We start from the raw sequence: 26,033 nt of genomic DNA, 5'->3' as shown, positions 1-26,033 counted from the left end.
AATGAAGTAATAGAGACTTGTGGAATGAGGTCATAAGAAAGCTGTTTAGTAGCAGTAGCAGAAATCGACTTGCTGTTTCTGTGGATTTGTGATAAGACTTGGATGCATTTTGGTGTTGATGTGGGAGGGGGGGGGGGGGGGGGGTAATTCCAGCACTTGGGTCTTAGTTTTAAAACAACAAGAAACTTTGGTTTCAACCACTTTTTATGTTTGATAACATTTTTTTCTTTTTCTTTTCATCTAAGCTTGCTTTAAAATGACTTGAATGCCTACTTTAATTGCATTTTAAATAGTTAGCAACACTCTCAACTCTAATATCTATAAAATGGTGTTGAATTGATACAGTTAATTTAATCGTAAAAAATGGATAATGGTATTAAAACAGTGCTAAATAATGCATCCCTAACAATTTGCAACACCTCTATTTTTGAATCAGTTGCTATTAAGTTGCCAGTGACACAGTGATTATAACATACAGTATATATCATGTCTTTGAAGATAATGATGGCTAAAATATTAATCTTGGTTGAGAAAATTTTAAAACATACTTCCCTTAATTTCCAAAATGCCCGGGGATAGGGTAAGATAGATAGCTACATGTGCCCTACAAATTCATGGTGAATTTCTAACCCATGTTTGTATGTAATTTGGGCCATTATGAGTTCAACAAATCTTGAATTTTGTTCAAGAGAGCATATCTTCAAATCAGTATTTGCTCATGCTGGACTTGAGGGGAGGTCCAGGTGTGACGGGTTGCACTCTGCTTTCACACGCAGGATTTGTCGACCACAGGCAAGCTATAAAAGAGGCCCATATTTGAGGGGCCCGAAATTAACACTGCCTCTACTTTTGTTGATTTGGCATTCATACAGCTAGCCATTTTTCAGGGAGGAAATTCAAGTGAAGCACTCCCATGTACTTGTGAAGCACACTGAAGGCAATTTCCCCTCAGTCAAGAGGCTAAAACCCACTTAAACTGAACTACTTCCTGCATTTAGTCAACACCCCACCACCGACACTGCTGCGCCATCATCACCCTGCTTAGCTGGCATCAGTCACAACCTCTTACTGGGGCTCTGCTCTTTCTAGAATGGGGACAAGGAGGCTACAACAACAGCTTTGTTTCTGAACCTAAACCACAATCACAGACATAAATCTCAAATGTGCATTTAAGTTTACTTTTTGCATTACATCCTATGGTTTGTTTTCCCCTGCGAAGATTTTAAGTTGTAATGCTCAAGCAAAAATGTTTTCTGTGGTGTGGTGATTATACACACAGCTGACAAGTGCTGATTGGAGAGCTGATATGGCTTTTGGGATGACTTCAAAATTATAAGTGTGTGTTAAATTAGCATTGATGAGTGTACACTTCTAAATGTACCTACAAAGTGTTTATATTTGTACTTGTGAGTGCAAATCGCAGCAAGACGTTTGCTTTTGAGGGTCTCAGCATAGCCATAAGCAGATGGAATAATCATGCAATCAAAAGATTATCACTGTAAATTAAGAAGTAACCAAAGTGCATGAAGTTTTGCACTTTTAGATTTTACTTTTTCACTCAGGATTCAGAATTCATCATGGAACAAAGAAAGCACTACGGGTTATGAAGAGACTCATCTCTGTGTTAGGCCTCAATGCAGTAGTGCTCAATATTGTTATTATATATATTATATTATTTTAATACATAGACTAAAATACACTATTGTTATCAAAGTAAATGCACAACAGTGGTTTGAATTATATCCATCTGATAGACTCACAGTTGCAGACTTCCACAGGTTTCTGTACTGGGACCAATAGTTTTTACATTATACATGCTTCCTTAGACAGTATCATTAGAAAACAATGCATACGCTTTCATTGTTTGCTGATGATGTCCAGCGATGTCTCGCTATGAACCCGGATGACAAAAGTCAATTAATTTAATTGAAGGGTGTCTTAAAGACAAAAAGCCCTGGATGTCCCACTATTTTCTGACAAAACTGAGCTTCCTGTTCTTGGCCATAAATATATTACAAACAGGATGTCTAACCAGGTACTTACTCTGCATAAAATTACTTTGGCTTCCAGCAACGCTGAGAAATCCTGGAGTCATTTTTGTTCAAGATATGTCCTCCAGTGTTTACAAACAAATGTAGGTATCGCTAAAATTAGAAACAGTGTCTCAGAGTTATGCTGAAGAACTAGTTCATGCATTCATTACTGCTAGGCTAAAGTATTGCAAATCATTATTATAAGGTTGTTCTAAAAGTTCCCTAAAAAGCCTGACAGAGATATACACTTCTCCCATACATGCTTCTCTTCATCATCATCATTACTGGCCAAGGTGGCTAGCAAAACGACACTCATCTGTTACGATGATGTCACTGAAGCTCATTTATTTGCTAATGCTAGCTGTGTTTCCACGCAAAGAGCAGATAACTGATCTCAGAGCAGTGAAAGCTGAGCCAGAGGCAGTTTGCCTTGCACACTTGTCTCCTATCAATTTACAGTCAAAGACAGGAGGTTTATCCACAACGTGCATCTACAATCAACCAGAAAAATGCTAACTGCCAATCAGCTAGCCCAGCTCTAATCACTGTTAACAGGAGACCGACACGCCCATACGACAGAGAGAGCGATAGTTCCTATGAGCGTGAAACACGTGCAGTTTCCAGTGACAATAGCTGACTGTGGCCACATGATGGCAGTATTTTAAAGGATGAACTTTATTATAGCCCTATATATAGATAAAAGGAGAGAGAAATCAATTTACTTTGGTATGTTAATTTATGTCTGTTGTTAGATTTAGCAAGGCAAGTACTGCTTAACTTGCTTGTCCCAATGATTCAGAGAATTTCTAATTAAAGAATGGGAGGTAAAGCCAACAGCTATTAGGCTGTTGGACGCCAGCTCCCAGTTTGGATTAAAAGAGACAAATTCTTTATAATTTTCAGATTAAACTCAAAACTTTACTTTTTTAAAAAAACAAACAACCTTATAGTTAGACCTGGATCAGATAACCCTGAACTATCCCTATGTTTTTCTGCTATAAGCTGACCTGCTAACCTGAACCTGAATTTTTGTACAATTTTTGTATATATTTTATTTTTAAAATTTACATTTAACTACACTGGATTTTATACTTTTACTGCTCTATACTTCTGGATGTATTCCAAATACCACATTATAAAATTATCAAACTCTGATGGCCTTACTTGTTTGCGAAAAACACTTTGAATTTCATGAATTAATAATTTGTGGTTTGAGGTACATTTTCTTAAACAATTCAGGTAAATAAATGCCCCCATTTCATGCTATCCCTTCATAAATGATGTATTTTCTTATAAATCTTATCAGAGTCTGATATCCTGTCAGTGTGTCAGATCAATATAGCGGTGTAAGCCTTACCCCATTATGGCCTCCACAGGACTGCAAGCAGACTAAGGGCTCCCACAGGGGACCAGGAGATCCCGAGGGAGCCTATTAATCCATTATGTTCACCTCCAGAGCAGTGTTAAGGATAACAATCACATACGAGCCGGAGGCAGGGCCACAGGAGGCTACAGCTGCTTAGGATGACCCGCGTTGCCTGGGGGACTGATCAGCATCATTCCCATGCTGTGTCTTGCCCAGTGACCACATGTAGAGAAGTACAGTAATAAGGTCAAGAGCATATTATTTGTAGAAATTTGGATGAGATGTTATACTGAAAAGTGAGAAATCATGTGTTTTTTAAATTATATTTTACCGCCATATCAGGAAAAGTTAATATATTTTAACAATTTTACCAAAAAAATTCCATCATCATAATAATTATAAAAATGAATGAAGACAAAGACTTAATTCTAAAATGTCCCAAAAAAAGGAGAAAATATGGCCTTTCCTGCCCAGGCTTTATTTAGATTTATTATATATTTATTTATACCAGCTCCCTAAAGGATCTACTTTGGGCAGTAGAGATTTAGTATCACCATTTTTTTTCTATTATAATGATAGCTTTTGTACAAGCTTGACAACTTCAAAGGATTTTTACTTTTTTTTTGTCATTGTCTTCAACATATTGCAGGTATGATGCCAAAGAAGCACATCACCAGAAGACATATTAGACAATAGAATAATTACCATAATCATGATTATTTTTCCTTGCATTTTAATTAGCCCTATGAAGCTCAATTAAGCTCTTCACTATAAGCGCCTATTCAGTAAACAGCTGTCCACCTGTCTTCTAGTTCTTGGGAAAAGGCTGTGGCGCCTGTTCACGCCAAGGAAACCATCACCAAACTGGGTGGGGGGTAAAACAAGGCCCCTGCAGCCTGTAAGGGGCCTCTTATATGAAGGGTGATTAATGCAATACAGTGGCAGGAAAACAACAGGGACATGGACTATATGCATGTATATAATCCAGACTGAAATTTGATGTGACTGATCAGAAAAAAAAAAATTATAGATGGCATTTTGCTTGTTTAAACAAGCAAAAAGTGTTCTTGGCAAAGTTATCGGTTTGAAGAATACAATAAAATAAAATACATATATTAAAAAAGAATTAAATATTTTTTGTGAAATAGTATATAATATGTAACAATATGATCCAAAAAAATAAAAGTTCCACTATAGTGGACATAGTTATTATGATTGGAGCAAAGGAGGAAGTTGGGATGTGGTCAAACATTGGACTGGAGGTGGTCAGTTACCTATGTCACTTCTAAAGCATGACATAAAGCATGTTGTTCTGTGTTGTTATGTCCCACTTTTCCAGAGTTTTACTTGTAATGTTCTAACTTGTTGGAATAAAATCAGGTAAAGTGGTTATGTTTCTAGATATAAACCATACTGCTGGAACATCCATACTAGCGTCTCTTAAATGTATTGATGCATAATATGAAGGCAGAAAAAAAACCCATTGTAGCTTCTGTTTGTATTCTTCTTTCTATTATTTGTAATAAACCTGTGTGTGGTTACCATCAATCAGTCCTGCAAAGAAAATATAAGGTTGCTATTTTTGTATATGTGCATTGAGAAAAGACACGCTGCATTAGGTACAAGAGTTTCTCACTGCATTCTAGACAAGGAAACAAAGAAGTGTACAAGTATATTTTAGGCACTGTAGACAAAGTTTGATAGTCACAAGGCAATATTTAAAAACTGATTAAAAACCATACAAATAAGAAGAACTCTGTTTTTTTACATGATATACCATAATTATATTTATGGACAGTCATCTCAATGGACAAAACTGGATACCAATTGATAACTGATTCTACTGACTGGGGGCTGATGCAAGGGAATAAGTTATTATAGTATGTGTCCTTTTTTAAAAGTTCTTCATCACGATGCAAATCCTGTAAAGTCTTTGTTGCTGCCAACAATAAAACAAAGTGTGCACACAGTTTTGTTTTTGATAGCGTTTCTGTACTTCTTTAGTGGCATTAAGCACCTCTCATACAGAAGTGACCATGTCTTGTGAGGACACCTGCTTTCTTTGGTTGTTTCATCCTTGAAACAGAAACTGTGTAAATTACTTGTGGGAGACAAATCCCATATGAATTAAAAGCATTAACCCATCCTGTCATTATTGCTATGCAGTCATTAAGCCTTCAAGACAAAAGAACTAATGATGACTGGCCTTCATCATAATAAGCAGAGACTTGATTACATTGCTCCTTGCCTTCCTACCATATTCTATAAAATTACTAAATCTTATAAGAGGCTAAAGAGAGCCAGACCTTTCTATGTTTCACTCTGATGGCCATTTTTTGATTATGATGATCAATAACTGAATGCAATTTGTTTTTATTCCTATTGTTTTTGACCCCATTGACAAAAAAGGGCACCCACGTAGTCATAAATATTAAATGAGACACAATGCACATTTGAAATATTTATTTTGCCAAAAATATTACGATATTGTCTTTCAAAATTATTTAACTTCAGATGTAACCTTCCTTAGGTCAGTCTCGTAAATGTTAAAATGTGTGTCATACTAACCAAATAGATGTACATAACTATAAAAAACAACATATTGTTGAAGAATAATAGTGGTAATATGTAATGTTCTGAAGGTATTTTTTATTAGATGTCTGTCTTTGGTTTGAATTGTCTGTAAAACAATTACAAAGCACCTTTCATCAAATGGACACCTCATTTGGAAATGCAGCCTTTCCGCAGGCCAGTAGCACACAGTGATGGGGCTCTAGATCGACATCTAGTGGTTGAAACTGTCTACAACATATTAGATGGACACTTGTGTTCTTTTTAGTTTTAGTTTTTTGGGGGATTTTTTCATTTTGAAAAGCAAAGATGTGAATAAAAATGTAAAGGCTTCTAAAACAGCACATTTTGACAAATTTACATTAACATTAGTACAATATAGGTAGCTTTATATATTTTCTTAAAAGGGTCTAGGTTGCTATAATCTCACAGTGTGTGTGCCTGGTTCTGTCTTTCTGTGTCTTCTTGTGTCTAGTTGAGCTTCTCAGTCTCCTCTGGCTTTGCGAACTCTTCTGTCTTCACAGTGGTCAACTGGCCCTCATGACCTCCCTCGTCCCCTGGTACCTGACAGATAGCAGGAGATTATTGAGTTTCCAGACTTACGATATCAACTGGTCTCAAACATCCTTCCATTTTCCACTATGTCACAATTCAAGGCGCTCATTAGTAGCTGCTTCTTGGTTTAATGGTATTAATTGTCTACTGGTTCACTGTATTTAAATGTCAGATGGATTGCAAAAATGGAACAAATGTATTCTTTTAAACGTGTGGTCATTCAAATATTCATAAACACAAACTCAAAAGCACCAAGGGCAACACAAATCTAAATGACGTCAGCCCAAAGTAATCAGATTCTGTGTAATAAACCAGGCTGATCATAAATTGTAGTGGTGAATTTGCTCCACCTGGTGGTTCAACAGCTTTACTAGCTATGAGCGTATAACCGTCTTTGACATCTGATTGTTGGTGAAACACTCCCATCTTGTGGCAAAATTAGGCACTGCTCTGTTTGCAGCAGGGAAGTCTGAATCTTAAACTTCACGTAGCCTATAGTGTAGTTGCAGTGTTTCTTTGGCTGTGGACAGATACAGAGTTTAGAAGTTTCTAAAAGCTTCTTTGAACTTACTTCCCAGTAGATGCTGTCCTCAAAACACGAGGCGTCAGAAGGAGCTCCATAGATGGGCAGCTTCATAATGAAACCTAAACAAAAAATTATTTGTATTAATCTTTTTTTTCTTAATTAAGATTTTTAAGAAGTTATTAAGATATAAGTTGAAAGCAAGGTTTTGGGTTTCTGCTGACCATTAAATTATAAATCTTGAGATATTGTTTACATAACATTTTTTGTTTTTTACTGATCTGGTAACTCACAGGTCACAAAAGCACAGTAGATTGTATTTTATGTTTTGTATCAGGTACTTTAAAAGTGTATTAAATCAAAGGAGTATTAAAAAAAAAACTAAAGGAGGGGTGTGAACCTACCAACAAGAAGCCCTCCCCCCAGGGCCATGCCTAAAGTGACAGCAAGGGAGATGGCCTGAATCCCACCTTGGTAAGATGCGCTTTTCTTATCAACTGCCACCATAGGGAACACGTCTTCCAAACTAAAATTCGCACAGAGGAAAAATATCAAGTAAGTTCATATTTAATTTATAGAATGGCTGGATGGATTTTTCACTCTCAAAATCGCACACCTCCACATCCAAAATATTTCCACCCCATTGCAATCCCCAACAATGAAAGGAGCAGGTTGAAGAAAGCCTTCAGTTTTCTGCATGATAATTTCTGATTTGTAAATCATCAAAAGAATGATTAATATGTATATATGATTACATTTTTTATATATATAACATTTTAAATCAAATATTTTTAATGTTCTTTTATATCCTGGTCTTGACAGTTAATAACTTAGAACATATGCTAAAGTACATATTTGTTTTGTATTTGTTCTTACAAAATTATGTTTCAAATTCTATTTTCACTCGTGTTCTTTGCCATATGCTCTCAACTCAGATCACTTCAAGATGTTTATTGGTAGTGCTCCTTTTTTCTCTATACTAGTAGGAGTAAAAAATTAGATGTTGCTGTGTTCCTATAAATCAACATTCTGTATTGTTATTTATGTTCTCCCTTATATTTTATTGCAATATTCTTTGCGGGGGGAAAGGTCAACATAATATTTGACCTTACACCTTTTTCTTTTTTTCAAACAAATACAAAAAGAAATTTTTACCCGTCGCCATAAATCTCCTTGGTAGCCAGAGAAGCAGTGACCGCTCCCACAATAGCGCCCATAACACCGGGCATACCGTGTAGGTTGTGAACCCCACAGGTGTCTTGGATCTTCAGCTTACTCTCCAGGATGGGCTGATGGAGAGAAAACAAAATGAGAGGATTATGTGGCAGTGTTTGTTTTGTGGATGAAACCCATTGAAGTTAATAATATTTTCAGTAAAAATGAATTCATTTTAGTGTTTTTAACCCCACTTTTTAATAACCTGAAAACATAAATTAGCACATACATATTTTTGAAAGATTCACCAAAATTGTGTGTTTTAGCAACCAGTTTTTGTTCCTTTCCCTTCCACAAGTACATCACAGTTCCTTGTCTGATTTATTAAACATGAAAACTGAATCATCCTTACTGAGAGGTACTTGTAGCCTAGAACAGAGATGATACCAGCCAAGAAACCGACAATCATGGAACCAAAAGGAGTCAGCATCATTTCTCCAGCTGTTCCTGCTGCCACTCCACCGGCCAGTGCAGCGTTTTGAATGTGGACCTAAAATAGTGACAGAAGGACTTTTAATAATGCATCACATAATGCAGAATGTAAAGATTTTAATATCTGTAGGAGACCTACAAAATAATAAATGAACAGATGAGACCATCAGATGTGAGCACCAAGAACTGTAAGATAATTCATCTTTCTCTAGCATACTGGTTTTGCACCACGTGCTAGTAAATAGGTGGACGATATTACAGACAAGCTGATTCCTTCCAGTGATTGGTTTGTCTTTACTATCAGCAGGTTGTGTGGCATGTCTGTCCCCTTTGTCAATTTCACGAGCTGTTTATATTTCCCTCTTTGGTTTGATTCAAATCAGCACAGGAATGTCTCGTCTTGACTTCTTACTGTTAACAGATGGGTTTGACAACAAGCACATGTGACTAACTGACAGTGTCATTTTTTGGGAGGGAGTGTACCATCAGCTGACACGTTTGTCAGTTTTTATCACAAGTGACTCTGTCGTGACCCGGATCAGCTGACTTTGACATTACTGACAGGAGGGAAAGACCTAGTTCTTTCATTACTTTGTCTTGACCACACCCTCCCTTCACCGTGTTAATACTGATTGTGCACTTCTTCTGACCTCTACAGATGTTAAGAATATTTTTAATTATATTTTTTATTCTTAAACCTTTAACCCATAAAGAAGACATTTGACAACCTCCCCTAAACCATTATAATAAGTTTTACACCTCAGTATGGATCAATAAAAATGTGGATTGATGTCCACTAGACTGCTTTCTGGGTTTTACTAAGGGTAGCTGCATAGGCACAGACCACCCAGGCTAACTTCAAATGCAATCTCAGTTCCACATCTTTGTTCCAAAAGGGGGCCTGAAATGTGACAGTTTAGAAATAAGCTTCAAGGGATACTCCTATTAGGCTTTCAAGTGGTAAAGAGTTAAGGTGAATTGCTTTTTGAAGCTACAATTCAAGTCATAAATTCTAATTTTGTATCCTCACCATGTCCAGTTTGCCATCATGAGCTGTGAGGGCAGACATGGCATAAGTAGACAGAGTGCAAGCTGCCAGGGAGTAGTAGGTGTTCAATGCTGTACGATGCTGATCGTCTCCGTGAGCTGTGATGGCAGAGTTAAAGCTGGGCCAGAACATCCACAGGTAGAGAGTACCTATTTACAACCAGTATAGAAAAGACAACATTTTAATATTTCATCAATACAGTAGTTTTGATTTAAATATACACTTTGAAACTACTCAAAATATAACTGTTCCTGTTTCAAGTACTATAGAGTGTTTCTATGTGTTGTTATTTGGGTGATTACAGACAGTTCATGATAATAGCGCCTGGCAAGCACCTGGCAGCACAAGTGACCAAAGAGTTACTCTTAAATGAGACAACTATACATATAATAAGGAACATTTAGTATTTGTATTTCACAGAAGTAGTTGCAGGTGTTTACCGATCATAGCAAACATATCAGAGTGGTAGACTGAGCTGTTCTTGTGTTTGCTCTTGTGCAGGTTGGGTCGGTACAAGACTCGAGCCACCATCAGGCCAAAGTAGGCTCCAAATGTGTGAATGGTCATCGAGCCACCAGCATCTTTGGTCTGGAAAAGGCCAGGAGTAATAATGATGAAAATAGGTGACAATTCAGATATGCATTGTGCATTTTAGGCCAAAGTCTTCAGTCCCAGTCTTTATTATGTAGTTCATGTTTTCATAATATGAATATCTTTATACAGTAACTTACTCCAAGAAGGCTCAGCAGGATGAACTCATTGACTGCAAACAGTGTGACCTCAAACACAGCCATAACAAGCAACTGGACAGGACTTGTTTTACCCAGAACAGCTCCAAACGAGATCAGCACAGAGCCGGTGCAGAAATCAGCATTGATCATACTGAAAGAAACAAAAATGTAAAAAAAAACAAAAAAACAAACAATTGAATTCATTCAAAAAATGAATTTCAGAAACATAAACTTCACAGCACAAAGACAACATAACAAAATACAATTCATCTTTACTAATCCAAAGATTTATTTTGTAATTTGCATGATGTGACATATTTTGTAGCACTCAATTTTTTCTCAGCATTTAGAAAACCTTTTCAGTATGTTCATACTCAAAACTACTCTTGCTACCTAGAGTGAATACCAATTTTTTGTTTTGTTTTGTTTTTTTTTACATTCATCAAGTGATAAGAGTATTGACAGTTTACTACATCCAGGTAACCAAAGATGTATTCAGGCTGCTTTAAATGCAGGATATGCAACTGGTCACACAGTGAAGGTGAACAATATTTCTAGGAATTGCTTAACCATGAGGCATTAACACTGCAAAAGTAGTTAGCCACTCCTATAGTTTTGACAAAGAATATTCTGTCCCCCTTGTCATAAGAAAAGGCTAAAATAAGACCTTTATTGCTATTATTTTATAGTACACAATGTGCCAGTCTCACAGGCAGAAATCAAGACTAGCTCTAGAATAACAAATGAAACTGATTTGTTTGTACATGTATTTGCACAGGTTAAATTGTTTGCACTCGTGTTTACGATTGTAACTAAGAGGATTAAGCGTCAAGAAAAAAGTCTATCCTTATCCTATGTATTTTGCATATTCTGTATGTGTTTGCGTGCACATTCATATATGCATGGTTATCCACATACCTCTCCACTCCAACGTGGATTTTGCCTCCATGCATACCATGGAAGAAACCCTGCATAAGTGTGGCCCACTGTAAGGCTAAAGCTGCAATCAGGAAATTGAAACCAACACTGCTGAAGCCATAACGCTGGAGGAAAGTCATGAGGAAACCGAAACCAATGAAGATCATTACGTGTACATCCTGGAAACCTGGAAAGGGTGGATGAAAAGAGTTAAAAACTGAGAAACCAAGTGGTGAAATAATGAAGTACCTATGGTATTTAAAACATTTTCCCCTCATGTTTTTTTTAATCAAACTACAATTAATTTTTTGTTGGTCAGAGGAATTCCAACAGCACTTCAGGGAGGATATCACTCGCTTGGATTGGTCTGGAATGTTTTCCTCAATAGCTACTCTCAACAAACTCACTCAATCATTGCCAGCGACACTATGACTCAAGGGCTTTGTAGTCTAGAAAAAAACACAAACTGAATGGCTACTTACATAAGCTTTGGTTAACTGGAACAACAGGTTAAGCTGTGACATGCTTGGTGAAACATCCTACTGATTCTTGGATCATCACTTTATCACTTGTATTGTGTGAAACACTAGCTTTTGTGACAAGAGAGCATATGAATCTGAACTCTCCAAACTTGCACCTGGGTGTTTCCATGTATGTTTATCTATTTGTCTGATATTCCCAAACACAAAATTGCACTGTGCTTTGCCTGCTGTCACTGTGGTAGTGGTTAACTGGCAGGACCATGCAGAGGTGTTGTCTTCATTGCTGTTTTGGCCCAGATGCAGTTCTCAGTAGTTCCATACAGTAAAAGCAATAATACGCTTCACTGGGTTGAGTTAGATTCTAATATTTGGCTTCCGCTTAACCTTTAGTAATAACTATATAACACAGCTTATTTGTATGTTTCCACATTGCATTGAATTCAAGACACTAATATTGTCTATCATTTATTTATTTCTACTTTGGTTTTAAAAAAAAAGAAAACAAACAAACAAAAAACCAGTAAAAGCATTAAAGCTATTACAGTAAAAGTATCTATATTGCTTAATGACAAATAAAATATGCTTATGTAATTTAGGGTCAACATAGAAAGGATGTACACACTTCATAGTACATTTATACAAAAAATGTTTGTCCGCAGTGTAACTTGTAACCTTTAGACCACTGAACGATTACCTTTTTCACTATTTACTGGCTTTGTTCACCCTCAGGTAAACTATTGCACAAGAGTTTGTTCAATGGCACAATTCTCAACTATAGTTCCTCAGTTAGATCATTTCTGTTTTTTTTTCCAAACCTACCCATGCAAGTGTTTTTCCAGTGAAACTTATATGTCACTGGTTTTCATAAGAACATATTTCAGAGAAAGTCCACATTAGGTCTTCATTTTAACTATAAGTTGTGACCTGTGTGTTTGTCTTTCCTGAGGACAGTCCAGTAAAACACCAGCTTTGTACAGTGTAAACTTCAATGTTTACTGTACATTTTTTCCTAAGAATGAAATAAGGGTAAACGATGTAGGTTTTCCATACACACAGGTGAAGTTTTCTTTCATCTCCCAGGATATTGAGGGTGTCAGACTTCAATACACCACTATGAACCTTTTGTCTCTGCTTATTTTTCTTATTTTATGAATTTTAATCTATTACGTCCTACTGTTTGAGGCAGAGCTGAAGAAAATAGTTTTTATTTGGTCAAAGCTTTGTTAAAAGTACAGTTTGTAATGTTTCATTTTGTCCTGCGACATTTCACATTGATTGATGTGTCAAAATGCAGTGGCTATGCTAACCAACTGATAACAGTTTAGCTCACCAAACACATTTCCCACGTGTGGGACTAGTAAAGGTGTATCATCCAGTTCAAAGAACAGATGTTGCTGATGGGAATGTGATGAGTTTGCAGGATTTTTTTTCTTTATTTAAAAAATTTGAGGGTCATGTAATAACTACGTAAAAAAATATTGCTGATCTTGTGGCTTTATTAGTTCCTGTAATTCAGTTTTGAAGTCACATGTAACCTAATTCTGCTGCAGTAGGTTCTGAAAGGTGACTTACTAATAGGCCAGGGCAGAATCAACACCCAAGTTAGCTGCCTGCAGGTGGGAGGTGGCTTGTAAAGAAGAGGGAATTCATCTCCCCAGATTCTCTTCGCAGAATGCTGTCTGATTTGTTAACACACGCCCAGCATAACACAAAGCTCCATCTTAACGAACATGCCCAACTGCTAAGCTAGAACTTTGTGCTCCATGACTTCCAAGAACTTCAGTGTTAAGTTTACCAATGTAAATGAAAGAAACAAAACCCCTATTTTCCATTATTAAGTCTACAACATTTCACTTTAGGTTCGGCTTAAAATATAATTCCTTCCTGGAAGTCCTATATATTGTCCTCTTGTGATAAGCATAATGTGTCTTTTATTATGGCTTCATGTTGATTAAATATAAATAAAATTAAATGTAATTAGAGTGGAATTAGAGTGGAAATACAATCATTTTAAGTTACTACTTAAAACTGACCACAAATCTATACTTTTATGTATCCAATGAGTGCCCCTATAAAAGTTTTTGTTGTTGTTGTTGTTGTTGTTGTTGCCACTACTGGGCAACGTAAATCACAAAGTTAACGAATAGCGAGGACAATGTTTTTGCCTGCATGCGACAGCAGTGGACTGGAAGACATTTCGATGAGATGTTCACTCATAATGAATAGGACTCATCCAATTAGGGAAAAGAGAGCTGGTGAAATGCAATTCAGCAGATTTTTCTCCTTTAATGCAGAAGAGAACATTTGTGTTTTGTTGAAAAAACAGTTGCATGCAATGATGAATTACGCAACAGTCCTAAAATAAGTGCACAGCGAGGCCATGTCTCAAAACAACAGGTAACAAAGAGAACCACTTTAACATATATCGGCCTTTGAAACTTTTAAATAAATTGCCGATAGGCTTAAGAACAAGGCAGAGGCAAGCTTACTATTACTACATTATTATTTAGTTTTTTGGTTTACACTAATCTGTAATATGCTATGTGCAAAAATAACGTTATATTAAGTAGGAGCAATGTACAAATTTTCCTTATCCATATCTACAAAACACTCACTTGGGTAGCGGTAGTAGAAATCGTTGTCATATTCACTGTGGTTCGAATGGTGCCACTTCCTTGCGTCTGTCTCTTTGTCATACTCCACCAGCACCCCAAAGAGGATGATGAGGATGATCTCCAGGATGAAGCAGGTGATCGGCAGTTTCAGCCGCATGTTGGTATTTGTGTCTGTCATGTTTTTTTTCCGGTGAGATGAAGACGAGAAATTTAATGAGGCTTGTTCTTCATGAAATTAATTACAGCTCTAGCACAGAGCGTTGGACACACTGTCTCTCACACACTCAGGGGCGTCCTGCAGAGACAAGAGGATGTTTTGTGTGAGAGTGGGAGAACTAGCTCACAGACAAACACAAGCGCTGATCTTACGTGTGTGTTTTTCATCTCTTGGGACACACCTACCGGACCTAAAATGGCATAATTAATATTATTCCCGCCCCCTTCTACTTTACTTTTTAAGGTGGTTTGAAGTGCTGGAGTTCAGCAAATACGTTTATAATAAGTAATAATCCAGTACTTTTGATAGATACAGCTTGGTAATTTGTGTTTCTAGTGTTTTTAGACACTAATTTATGGCTAATAAGTTTAAACTAGTTTAAACTAGTAGCTTAACACTTAGTTAAACCACTAGTTTATGGCTGCTGGATTACTACATTTTAGCCAGCAGCATGAGATTTAAGTGACATTTTTATTTTCTCTGTGCACTTGCCATCATATAATATTGCAATTTGGCAGCAGCCACTCCTTCATTCATACAGCATACAGTTTGAGACAGTTTCTGTTTTGTATTTGTGTTTCATGCTAAAAGCAGAGAAAAGCAAAGCAAAATAATTCAGCTACACGGTCATAGTGGGTGTGGGTTTAAATACTGTTTGAGATAATGCATGAACAAGTTCCTGAAAGTTCCTGAGACAATTCACTCACACACTCACTCAGTTTGGATAGGTTTGCCCACAAAAACTACTTTGCTGTGGTTACTGAAAAAATATATTGTTTGGTTATGAAGCACCCCAATTAGCATTAAAAAAATTAAGTCACTGGAGTTCCTGGATTAGCCACTTAGGGCTGACTCATATGTTTACAGATGGGTAAAGAAAAACAAAAAACAACAAATAAGAGGTGACTAAAAGTCCAGACTTAACAAAACTTAGAGCACAGTCATCCTTTCTTTGAGGATGCACAGCGGATCTTCTGTTCTCTCAGTAATCAAAAAAAAAAAACTGTAGCCACTACAGCCTACTACTCATACAACTGTCAATTAAAATCCCACAGGATGAGTTCAGAAGGAACAGACCAAGAAGCCAGAATCAGCAAATACATATAGGGTTTTATCATTTAAAAGATTTGTGATAATACTAGACCATTAAAAGAAAAAAAAGACTTATTTGCACAAAGTATTAACACCAATGCCTTCTAATGGTGCAATAAAAGCTATTAAATCACACCAACAGGAGGCTTATGGGTTACTTTAATAACAAATCCACTATAAATAAATGGGATCCCACAGGAACTCAACACCTCCCCACTGCATCATGAACAATTATACAGGGTGGGCCATTTATATGGATACACCGTAATAAAATGGGAATGGTTGGTGATATTAAAGTCCTGTTTGTGGCACATTAGTATATGTGAGGGGGCAAACTCCTCAAGATGGGTGGTGACCATGGTGGCCATTTAGAAGTCGGCCATCTTGGATACAACTTTTGTTTTTTCAATAGGAAGAGGGCCATGTGACACATCAAACGTATTGGTAATGTCACAAGAAAAACAATGGTGTGCTTGGTTTCAACGTAACGTTATTCTTTCATGAGTTATTTACAAGTTTCTCTTTGTTCACAGCCATTGACATGTCGAAGAGGTTAACACGTGACGAGCGGATCGAAATTGTGTTGATATCTGGTGAACGCAGTAACCGGGTCATTGCAGCAGATTTCAATGCAGGACACCCTACGAGACCACCATCTCCCATGCTACAGTCAGCAAACTGCTTGCTAAGTTTCGTGAAACTGGTTCAGTGTTGGATTTGCCAAAATGTGGACGCAAGAAAACTGTCACTAATGAAGAAACATCAGTGGCTGTCCTAGCTTCATTCAGCAAGAGCCCACAGCGTAGCACTCGCCGCATGTCACTGGAGAGTGGCATTAGTCGAACATCCCTTCGGCGGATATTAGCTACTCACAAATGGCACCCTTACAAACTCCAGCTACTGCAGCATCTCAACGAGGATGACCCAGATCGGCGCACAGAATTTGCAGAATGGGCAAAACAAAAATTGGAACAGGACCCTCAGTGCATGCAGAAGATTTTGTTCAGTGATGAGGCAAACCTTTATGTGAATGGTGAAGTTAACAAACAAAACCACCGCTATTGGTCTGACACTAACCCACATTGGATGGATCCCTCCAAGACTGTTGGAACAACAAAAGTGATGGTTTGCTGTGGTATATGGGGTACAACGATAGTGGGTCCATTCTTCATCAATGGAAACCTCAGGGCCACTGGATATTTGAAATTGCTACATGATGATGTGTTTCCCTCTTTATGCACTGAAGCTGGCACGTTCCCTGAGTTTTTCCAGCAAGATGGTGCACCACCACATTATGGGTGCCAGGTCCAAGCATTCCTAGAAGAACAGTTTCCTGGAAAGTGGATTGGTCGTCGTGGGCCAGTTGAATGGCCCCCAAGGTCTCCCGATCTGACCCCCTTAGACTTTTATCTTTGGGGTCATCTAAAGGCAATTGTCTATGGTGTGAAGATACGAGATGTGCAGCACCTGAAACTATGGATACTGGATGCCTGTGCTGGCATTTCTCCTGCAGTGTTGCTATCAGTGTGTGAAGAGTAGGAGAAGAGGGTTGCATTGACAATCCAACACAATGGGCAGCACATTGAACACATTTTATAAGTGGTCAGAAACTTGTAAATAACTCATGAAAGAATAAAGTTACGTTGAAACCAAGCACACCATTGTTTTTCTTGTGACATTACCAATACGTTTGATGCGTCACATGGCCCTCTTCCTATTGAAAAAACAAAAGTTGTATCCAAAATGGCCGACTTCCAACCTAACTGGCCACACCCCCAGTTGGCCAGTTAGGTTAGGTGAGGTTAGGTTAGGTGAGGCTGGCTGCAGTAATCACTGCAAGTCTGCCGTAGCCATACGACAGTGTGCTATGTGGAGTGGTGTGGGGCCAGCCCTTTGATCTGATACAACACCGTTGTGTCCATTCAGGAAATAAAGTAGCAGCGATAGATCAGAGACTCCTTGTCTTCTTAAAAACGCAACACAACGCAGAGTCGAGGAGTCTGTTTGGGCTGAACTGTTGCAGCGGGGTGAAGCAGAAACCGGTTACACAAAGTTGCAGTCTTAAACGACTCTCTGCAGCTTCGATCCTACTTATGTTGCCAGACTTTAATCACATACAAAAACAAGATAAGGCAAATGTGACAGACACTAGAGAAAACAGCTATATATTTGTGAAAGGACTGGACAAGCTGAGGTTGTACAAAGCTAAGGGAAAATTTCATGCGCCTTTTCTTCCTCTTGCTATAATGTTTCATAACATATGTCACTCACACCTGTATCTTCATCTTCTATCAGCACAGGCTGCCTTTTCTTCGGAGCTGGCAAGAATGCTGTTATGTTTTTGAAGTATTTAAACTATTACCACGAGACACCAGGAGAGTCAAAGAGAAGCCATGAACTATGGAGATACAGATAACTCTTTCTGCCAGGTTCCTGTCACAAAGTCAAAACATCACTGATCGGTATTCTCCTGCATTTCATTCAGTCACATGATGTCATGTGACAAATTCAACATTATATAGTAACATAAGCTTTATGTCAATAAAAATATTGAAATTAACTGTGAATTCCTATGTGTGACATAATATTATTTATTATTCCTTTGTACCAAAGATTTAATCTAATATGTTGCTTTTTGAGCTGAATTCATAGAAAAAAATATTATATTCACAAATATGCTTTAATGTGTAATTGAGTCTTCCAACAACTAATCTTTTTGTAAATTTAGAATTAGTGGCAGTGTTGGCCCGCAATCTTAAATGGAAAATCACCATTCTATTTGGCTTTTATGTGTGTGGCACCACACACATAAAAGTTTTGAGTTTGTGTGCCGTGGAGGTCTTTTTAATTCATATCTGCACCTCCAGAAACCAAATATGAAAGATCAGGCTTGCAACTACTGTTTCTATCTGTTCATGTTTCTAAAGTAGAATCACTGTTGCAGTCACTCTGAAGGCTCTTTAGGCTGGTTTCCAGCTTTCCTTTGCATTTTTGGCTTTATGTTCATATGTAACAAGTACAAGAAAGATTGTATTCCCCTAAAACTTTAACTTCAAGTTTAATGTGTAATACATTCCTTTCTTTAATTTCGAGCCCAACACTGCTCTGAAATGAGCTTCACTGACTCATCGACTTGGTTTCCTTTAAAGCCTCCTCCAGAGTAAATAGCTAAATATCTCCTTTTGTACCTTCTAACAGAAAACAGAAGAATACATTTAATTCCACATTCAAGCAGGTATAGTGTTGTTTATGGGGAAAAAAAACCCTTTAGATAAAACATGACAATGTTTTATGATTTATAACCTGAATGAAACATAAAACTTCAGAGATAAGGACCTACATGCAGACATGCCTCATCTTGTCTTTGCTCTTGAACTGATCCTGTTCCTCATCGCTTTATCTTAGCCGTTAGAGGCTTACATTTAAAATCAACAAGCTTTCTAAACTTGAAGTTGAAACTTTGATTAACCTCCTAAGACCCAAACTCTTCCACGGCATGCATTTTTAATTTCTCTTTGATATTTGGGCATATTGGGGCCCGATGAATGTAAAAACAAAGAATTACCAGATTTTTTTTTTACCTTGTTTTTGTTTTTATAAAAAATAAGAGCCACATGTCAGGATATTTGTTTAAAATTTTGATAGAACAGAAGCAGTATAATGTCCTCATAAGTGGATATCAGGCCCTTGTAGAGCAAAACTGAGTATTTTGGTCTAAATAACCCAAAATGTGATGTCCACATATGTGGATGCCAGGTCCTAGGAGGTTAAAGTTCACAACTGCTGCTGTTAACAGGAAAATGACAACATAGAGACCTCTCAGCTATATGAATGTGATGAGTGATGTGCAACAGCCTGAAACAGAAACGGAATGAGAAAGATCTTGTTAGAAATGTAAAAAAGACAGGGTTGTTTAGATATCACAGGGAAACAAATGTGCAAACAAATGCAATCTAAAGAGACAAAAAAGAAAATTAAAGTTTTATATAAAACAAACAAGGAAATGATTTACAACCAATACAGGGAATGAATCCCCTTCTCTAATAAGCATCCATTACTTTAGAGAAAAAAAACATTATTTATCATGGCAGTGAGATCAATATCAGTAAATCAGTATTTATCACATTACTGTAACTCCTTGTATGTTAGTGTTAGCCAGTCCTCCGTGTCTCAAAATGCTGCTGCACGACTTTTAACTAGAACACAGAAGAAAGAGCATATTACTCATGATTTATCCTCACAGCAATAGCCAGCTTTCCATTTTAGAGTTCATTATAAAATTATTTTCTTTGTTTTAAAGTGTATAAATGGCATTGCCCCATCCTACCTCTTTGAGCTGCTGCACTTCCACTCTCCTTTCCAATTGCTCAGATCAGCTGAGCAGCTGTGGATGTGCCAAGCAGACAGGGCTTTTGCTGTACAGCAGCTCCCCAATTCATTTCCACTTCACATTAGACAGACCTCTTCATTTTCAATTTTTAGATTTGCTTTTAAGAGCCATTCTGGCATTTATATTAAATTATCCTCAACCATTCCAAAAATTCTTAAAATCTCACATTAATATTGCAACACTTAAGATACTTAAGATAATTTTACAGTTAAATTTTGTGGCTCGTGGTCCAGAAAGTACTTAAATGTTTTGACGTCCCTGACTTTGGATTTTGTGCACAAATTAGTTACTCCAAAAACACAATGAGTAACGATTTTTTTAATACTGTTTACTGTAATACTGTTTTTATCAATAGATAATACAATGTGGCACAGAGCAGGTAAACCCAAGCTGACATATATCCACATATCGCTCTTCACAATCAAAACATCTGGATAATCCTTAGCCTTGCAATTTTCAATGTTTATTTAAATGGGATTAACCTGCAAGTGATTCATGTGTAAATCTTACTCCAACAGGTGCATCTAAAAGTGTTGAGGGAGGGGAGCCAGATGTAATGAATGTAATAATCCAACTATATAATGAGCAACAGCAATAATAAAACACAGTTGTTACCTTACTCAGTTGTGGATCTAGAAAATTTTCCAGCTGGGGGGGCAAGACGTCTAGACAGGGTGGCACATACCTCTTCAGTGAGGTGAGGTATGTGAAAATCCCCTATATGTAAATGGAGTCAACAAAGTACCCACAAAAACACTATTTCTTGAATCATTATCTCATCTAAGAAATGGTAAATGGCCTGTATTTGTATAGCGCTTTACTAGTCCCTAAAGCGCTTTAAACATTCAGTTATCCACACATTCACACACTGGTGATGGCAAGCTACATGTAGCCACAGCTGCCCTGGGGCGCACTGACAGAGGCGAGGCTGCTGGACACTGGTGCCACCGGGCCCTCTGACCACCACCAGTAGGCAACGGGTCAAGTGTCTTGCCCAAGGACACAACGACCGAGACTGTCCAAGGCGGGGCTCGAACCGGCAACCTTCCGATTACAAGGCGAACTCCCAACTCTTGAGCCACGACAAAGCGGCATTCGTACAAACAAGCAATTAGTTATTAACACCCAAACACTTTTCTGACTGAAGTGAGTAGTAGCAACAGTGCTGTATAAATAAAAATGAATTGAATTGAATAGCAATAAATAGTAACTTCATTGTCTTCATGAGTAGATTTAAGCTAAATGCTAACTGTGGTGTGACAATATGCCCACAACCAGCTGGCCAAGTCCAATGCCCTATCGTGTAGTTATAAGTGTAGTGCAGTGCAGTGAAGCTCTTCCTTAACCATGATTTGATCAAAAATTTTGGCCAGTTAGCTTTCCTGTCCTCTGATGTCAAAACAGACAAACCAACCGACAGACAAATGGGCACCAGACTTAAAAGATACCTCAGCGGCACTTCTTCAACGATAAGGCTGAAACGCTGCTGTGTGAGATAAATTTATAATGTTTGATATCTTTTCCAGATCTTACAGGACAGAAATGCATGCGTGTCACCTGACTCATTGTGAATTAGCGCCAGGGGTTCAAGCGTGCATACCACAGTTTTTTTTGTAGTACTGTGTTACTATTGTCATTCCATCAGTGCATTACTGGCTGCTCTGATCCACTGATAACACAATCTCCCCATCAGAGGCAGTATAGTAACAACAAACATAAAGAGCCCCAGCACCACATGAAAAGAGATAAACTCAAGCCTAAGCTTGCCTGTTATGTAAGACTGAGATAGTTGACAGTGGGAAGCTATACTGGTACTTCACACTTTTATACTGTACTCTGGGAACTTTGCCAGGCCTATGTGACCTTTTAAGGTGCATCTATTAATTGATCTTAATAGATGCATGAAGTTTCTTGTTATAGCGTTTTTGTTATAGACACAGACAATACCTGAAAAAAAAAATAGCTTCCTGTACAAAATGCCTTAAAATGGCATGAACACATATGAATGAAAACACATTCCTAATGAGTTCACATCTTGTTGAACACAACATAATGTGCAGTTTGAAAAAGAGGATCCCAGTAAGAATAAAATAGTCGACATAGTATGAAGCAGGGTATGCTTTATGGTGTGGCTATTTTTGATGGACAATCCGCTGCTGCATGAGCATGCAGTGTTCCTTGGTTTCTCAGTCAGATCCACCTCTCACGCATCACATCCAGCTTTCGAGACGTCAAGGTGGAAATGACCAGAATGCTCAACTTAGGTAACATCACACTGGTTATTTTCTTTGTTTAAATTCAGTCCATGTCACTCATCTGGATGTACAATATCATACTTTGCAAAATCTTCAACGATTTTTTTCTTTTTCATTATAATACCATGTGTTATACCTGCGGCACAAAATGTCTTGACGCAGTGTAAAAGTGACAAAATATATGTCTTTAAATAGTGGCAATTAGTGGCAATCATTGCAGGAAATACTTAAAGGTTAAAAGGTAAATGATTGATATTTGAGCTGAAAATGTCGACTATATATATACTAGTTACCTAAAGAGTGTCCCTACACACACACACACACACACCTACACACACACACACACACACATACAAAAATAACAATTCTGCACTTTGTTGTTTTTGGTTTCCAGTTCTGGCATGAAACAACCTGGAGGGACTCCATGCTCAAAAGGGGAAAAACATGTATGGGAACGTTAAGTTCTCTCTCTCATCTTTGCTGTGAGATTCATATCTACTTCTATGACTGTTGTATGTGTGTTACACAACTAACTCAGCTTGTGCCTCAGGCTCATTATTAAATCACTCCATGTAAAGGACAAGGGGTCAAACCACTGCTGTCGTTTTTAATATATTTTTTGTTGTATTATGTACAATGCTGTACAAAAGTATTCCCCCCTTCTTGATATAATGCAGATAAAATGATAAAATGTCATTTTTAAATTATTATTTCATTTATGTTTCAGTGGTGAAGCTTCCCAGGAGTGGCCAGCTTATCAAAATTACTGACACTGACAAAATCCAGTGCTGATCAAAGAGAACACCAAGACATATCTCACATTTGTCAAACAAACAAACAAACAAACAAAAAAAAAACCTTCTTCATCTTGATGTTCCTCAAGACCTTTGGGAAAATATTCTGTGCAGTGCAAAACAAAAATTGAATTTTTTGGAAGCTTTAAGTCCTATTACATCTGGCTTAAGAACATCACACCAACACGCAAACATGGTGCTGGTAGTGTGATGGTGTGGGGTTACTTTATTGCTTTAGGACCTGAATGACTTGCTCTATCAGTGATTGGAAACACATCAGCAAGTCTACCTCTTATTAACTTCAAAAAGCAGTGTTAAGGACTGTAACAGCGTGTGCAGAAACTTGAAAACGTCTTTATTTAAATAAATAAATGTGTAGCAGTTTTTGTTGAAAGATTTTGTTCATCAAAACTAAGGAATGTTGAAGTGTGATAGGGTAGGAGTACTCTCATTAGAATGAGGAATCTGAGCAGCCAACCAATGCATGATCCGCATCAGTGCTTCGAGACTAGCAAGTGTCACATGTCTTATATCGCAATAATCAGCATACCATGAAAACGTGATTTGTAGAAAATAATGGACAGAGTCAAATGACACATCACACCGATAACTTGACAACCATCAGCGTACTACAGGAGTGGCATTACGGGAATGTTTAAATGCTTACAGCACGCTACTTAAATATGACACTATCCTATTGACATTCCAAACACAACCTTACACAACGTTAAATATAACGAAAAATAAAGACACAGTCAGCGCGACTGGCACAGAGAACAAATATCCTATTCAAAGTCAATGTCAATGTTGTTGTTGTGTTTTGTTTACTTAATTTTTACACAGTGCAAACAACAAGAAAATGCTGCTAAATTTGGAAAGTGAACTGCTGCCTTGAATTATGTTCACTGGTAACATTTGAGTCAACTGAGCATGGAAAATGTGAAGGCACGTGAACGAGTGAATGGTAAGTATACAAAGGTAAGTAAAGGACTGATAATAATGACTGGTGTTTCCATCCGGCAGCCTGCATGGTGTAAAATGTGCTTTGTTTCATGTAAAAACATTTGCCCTTACTGATCAACTCATCTAAAATTACAACCTGACTCTGTAATACACCTCAGCTCTACATCTTACAAGCTTGTGTTGGTTTTAAATACAAGCAACTTCATTTTCAGTGTAACAGTCAGTTGACATTTCCTGATAACTGTTTTCTAAGAAACAGTGTGTGCCCATATGGGGTTTATGGTTACAAGGACGGTGAAAGTGTACAAGGACCTCTGAAAGTAACAAGAAAAAAAAAACTACATTATTTCTCCTAACAGCTGGCTGTGAAAAAGAGACATGTCACTTTTGGTTTCACACATTTCTGCTGTAAACCTATGCACATTACTTGGTGTAAAATCAAACTAGCGCAGAAAAGGAGTGCAAAACAGCTTTCACATTTCTTATAAAAGATCATTATGCATTATGATTCATAAGGATCAAAAGGTCAAAAGGTTTTATTTCAGACTCCTGGTACTTAGATGAAATGCAAAGACAAAAAAGCCACCTACACACAAGGAAGACAACCTAGTCAGATAAGGAAGTGCCTCCAGTGACTCCTTAGCATTGGATTTTTTTTTAAACTGTAAGGAAGGTAAATCTGTCACAAACTGTCACTCTCTGCAGTGGATTCAAGAAGAAGTGTATTTGTAAGCATGTTAGAAGTTAGGGTGATGTGTCTTTACATGATGAAGTTTTAGAAATGTTGCCAAAAAGTACATACTTTTACCATGAGGCACTTTCATGACCTCAGCACTTTTTTCACAGATTTTGTCAACAGAGTCATGCATCAGTACTACATCGGGGCTGCAGGCAGGTCGACCAGCTCTCATATTAGCCCCACTCATCAACTCTAGATGGACTGAGTGGTTATCAAATGTGTAGAGATTAAAATGTTAAATGCTTTTAACTGACTCTGTGATTTGCAGCCCTGCTTAGAGCTTCAAAAGTAAATTGCGAAACACCAAAAACACATCCATCAACAAAATTAAAAGTAACTGTCACAGAGTGCAAGAGCATTTACCTGCAGGCTTTAATAAGTAGCTTTGAGCCTTAGACAGCTAACGAGTATAAGAAAATGAGCCAAAAAGCTGAAAAGTGAAAAGTGAAAAAAGAACAAAAATATTTTTGTGAGGCTTTTTGAACTGATGTATATTTTTCAATAAAGAATAATTAAAAAAAATGTTGAAAAACATAGATCGCAGTTTGGCGTAAAAAAAATGTATTAAAACTACCACATGATGGCACTATGACAAAATAAAGTTACTTATTGTCGTTATGATAGTTAAACTGCAGAGGGCAACATTTCTATGCAACATAAATTCACACTAACAGCACAAAGCCCTGGCAAGCAATATTCAGCTATCTGTTACAATGCAACCAGAATCTGCAGAACAAATATCCTGATGATTTTGATTTTCTGTTCTATGATAAATTGGTGTAGCTGCCCCAAAATGGCATAACATTGTGTTTCTATTCATAGACAGGAGATCAACACTCACAAAGACCATGAAAGGCTGCATTTTCATAGGAGTCCATACACGTGATTAACTGATCATCAACAAGTGTGATCTCCTATATATAAGCAGGAGTATATGTAGTTTGCTGATCTGGAACATTCAGGTCTGTGTTAACACAATGCAAGACTCTTCATACGCAGTTCACCCAAAAGAGATTCTACAGGATTTAGTTTGCATGCTAAATATTAAACCTATGAGAGAACAATTATAAAACAAGCCTGAATATATTGGACCG

General features: G+C 37.4%; 1 protein-coding gene and 1 long non-coding RNA gene across 3 annotated transcripts in view; one reads left to right on the top strand and one right to left on the bottom strand.

The window, feature by feature from the left end:
- LOC146508724 (uncharacterized) overlaps positions 1–26,033 on the top strand; it is a 376,303-nt gene that overhangs the window by 287,986 nt on the left and 62,284 nt on the right. The gene's annotated exons all lie outside the window — the stretch shown is intronic.
- Positions 5,848–14,851, bottom strand: rhbg (Rh family B glycoprotein). Its single transcript, XM_085177479.1, has 10 exons — positions 14,490–14,851; positions 11,393–11,579; positions 10,475–10,625; positions 10,184–10,331; positions 9,726–9,892; positions 8,616–8,753; positions 8,204–8,337; positions 7,453–7,574; positions 7,097–7,170; positions 5,848–6,534 (listed from the first exon to the last, which is right to left on the bottom strand). Exons 1-10 carry the CDS (start codon positions 14,665–14,667, stop codon positions 6,442–6,444), a joined length of 1,392 nt encoding a protein of 463 aa, XP_085033605.1. The 5' UTR covers positions 14,668–14,851; the 3' UTR covers positions 5,848–6,441.

The sequence above is a fragment of the Neolamprologus multifasciatus genome, chromosome 11 (assembly GCF_963576455.1).
Source record: "Neolamprologus multifasciatus chromosome 11, fNeoMul1.2, whole genome shotgun sequence".
NCBI classification, from domain to species: domain Eukaryota; kingdom Metazoa; phylum Chordata; class Actinopteri; order Cichliformes; family Cichlidae; genus Neolamprologus; species Neolamprologus multifasciatus.
The sequence above is the reverse complement of the archived record's forward strand: the minus strand, read 5'-3'. Positions and strand labels throughout refer to the sequence as shown.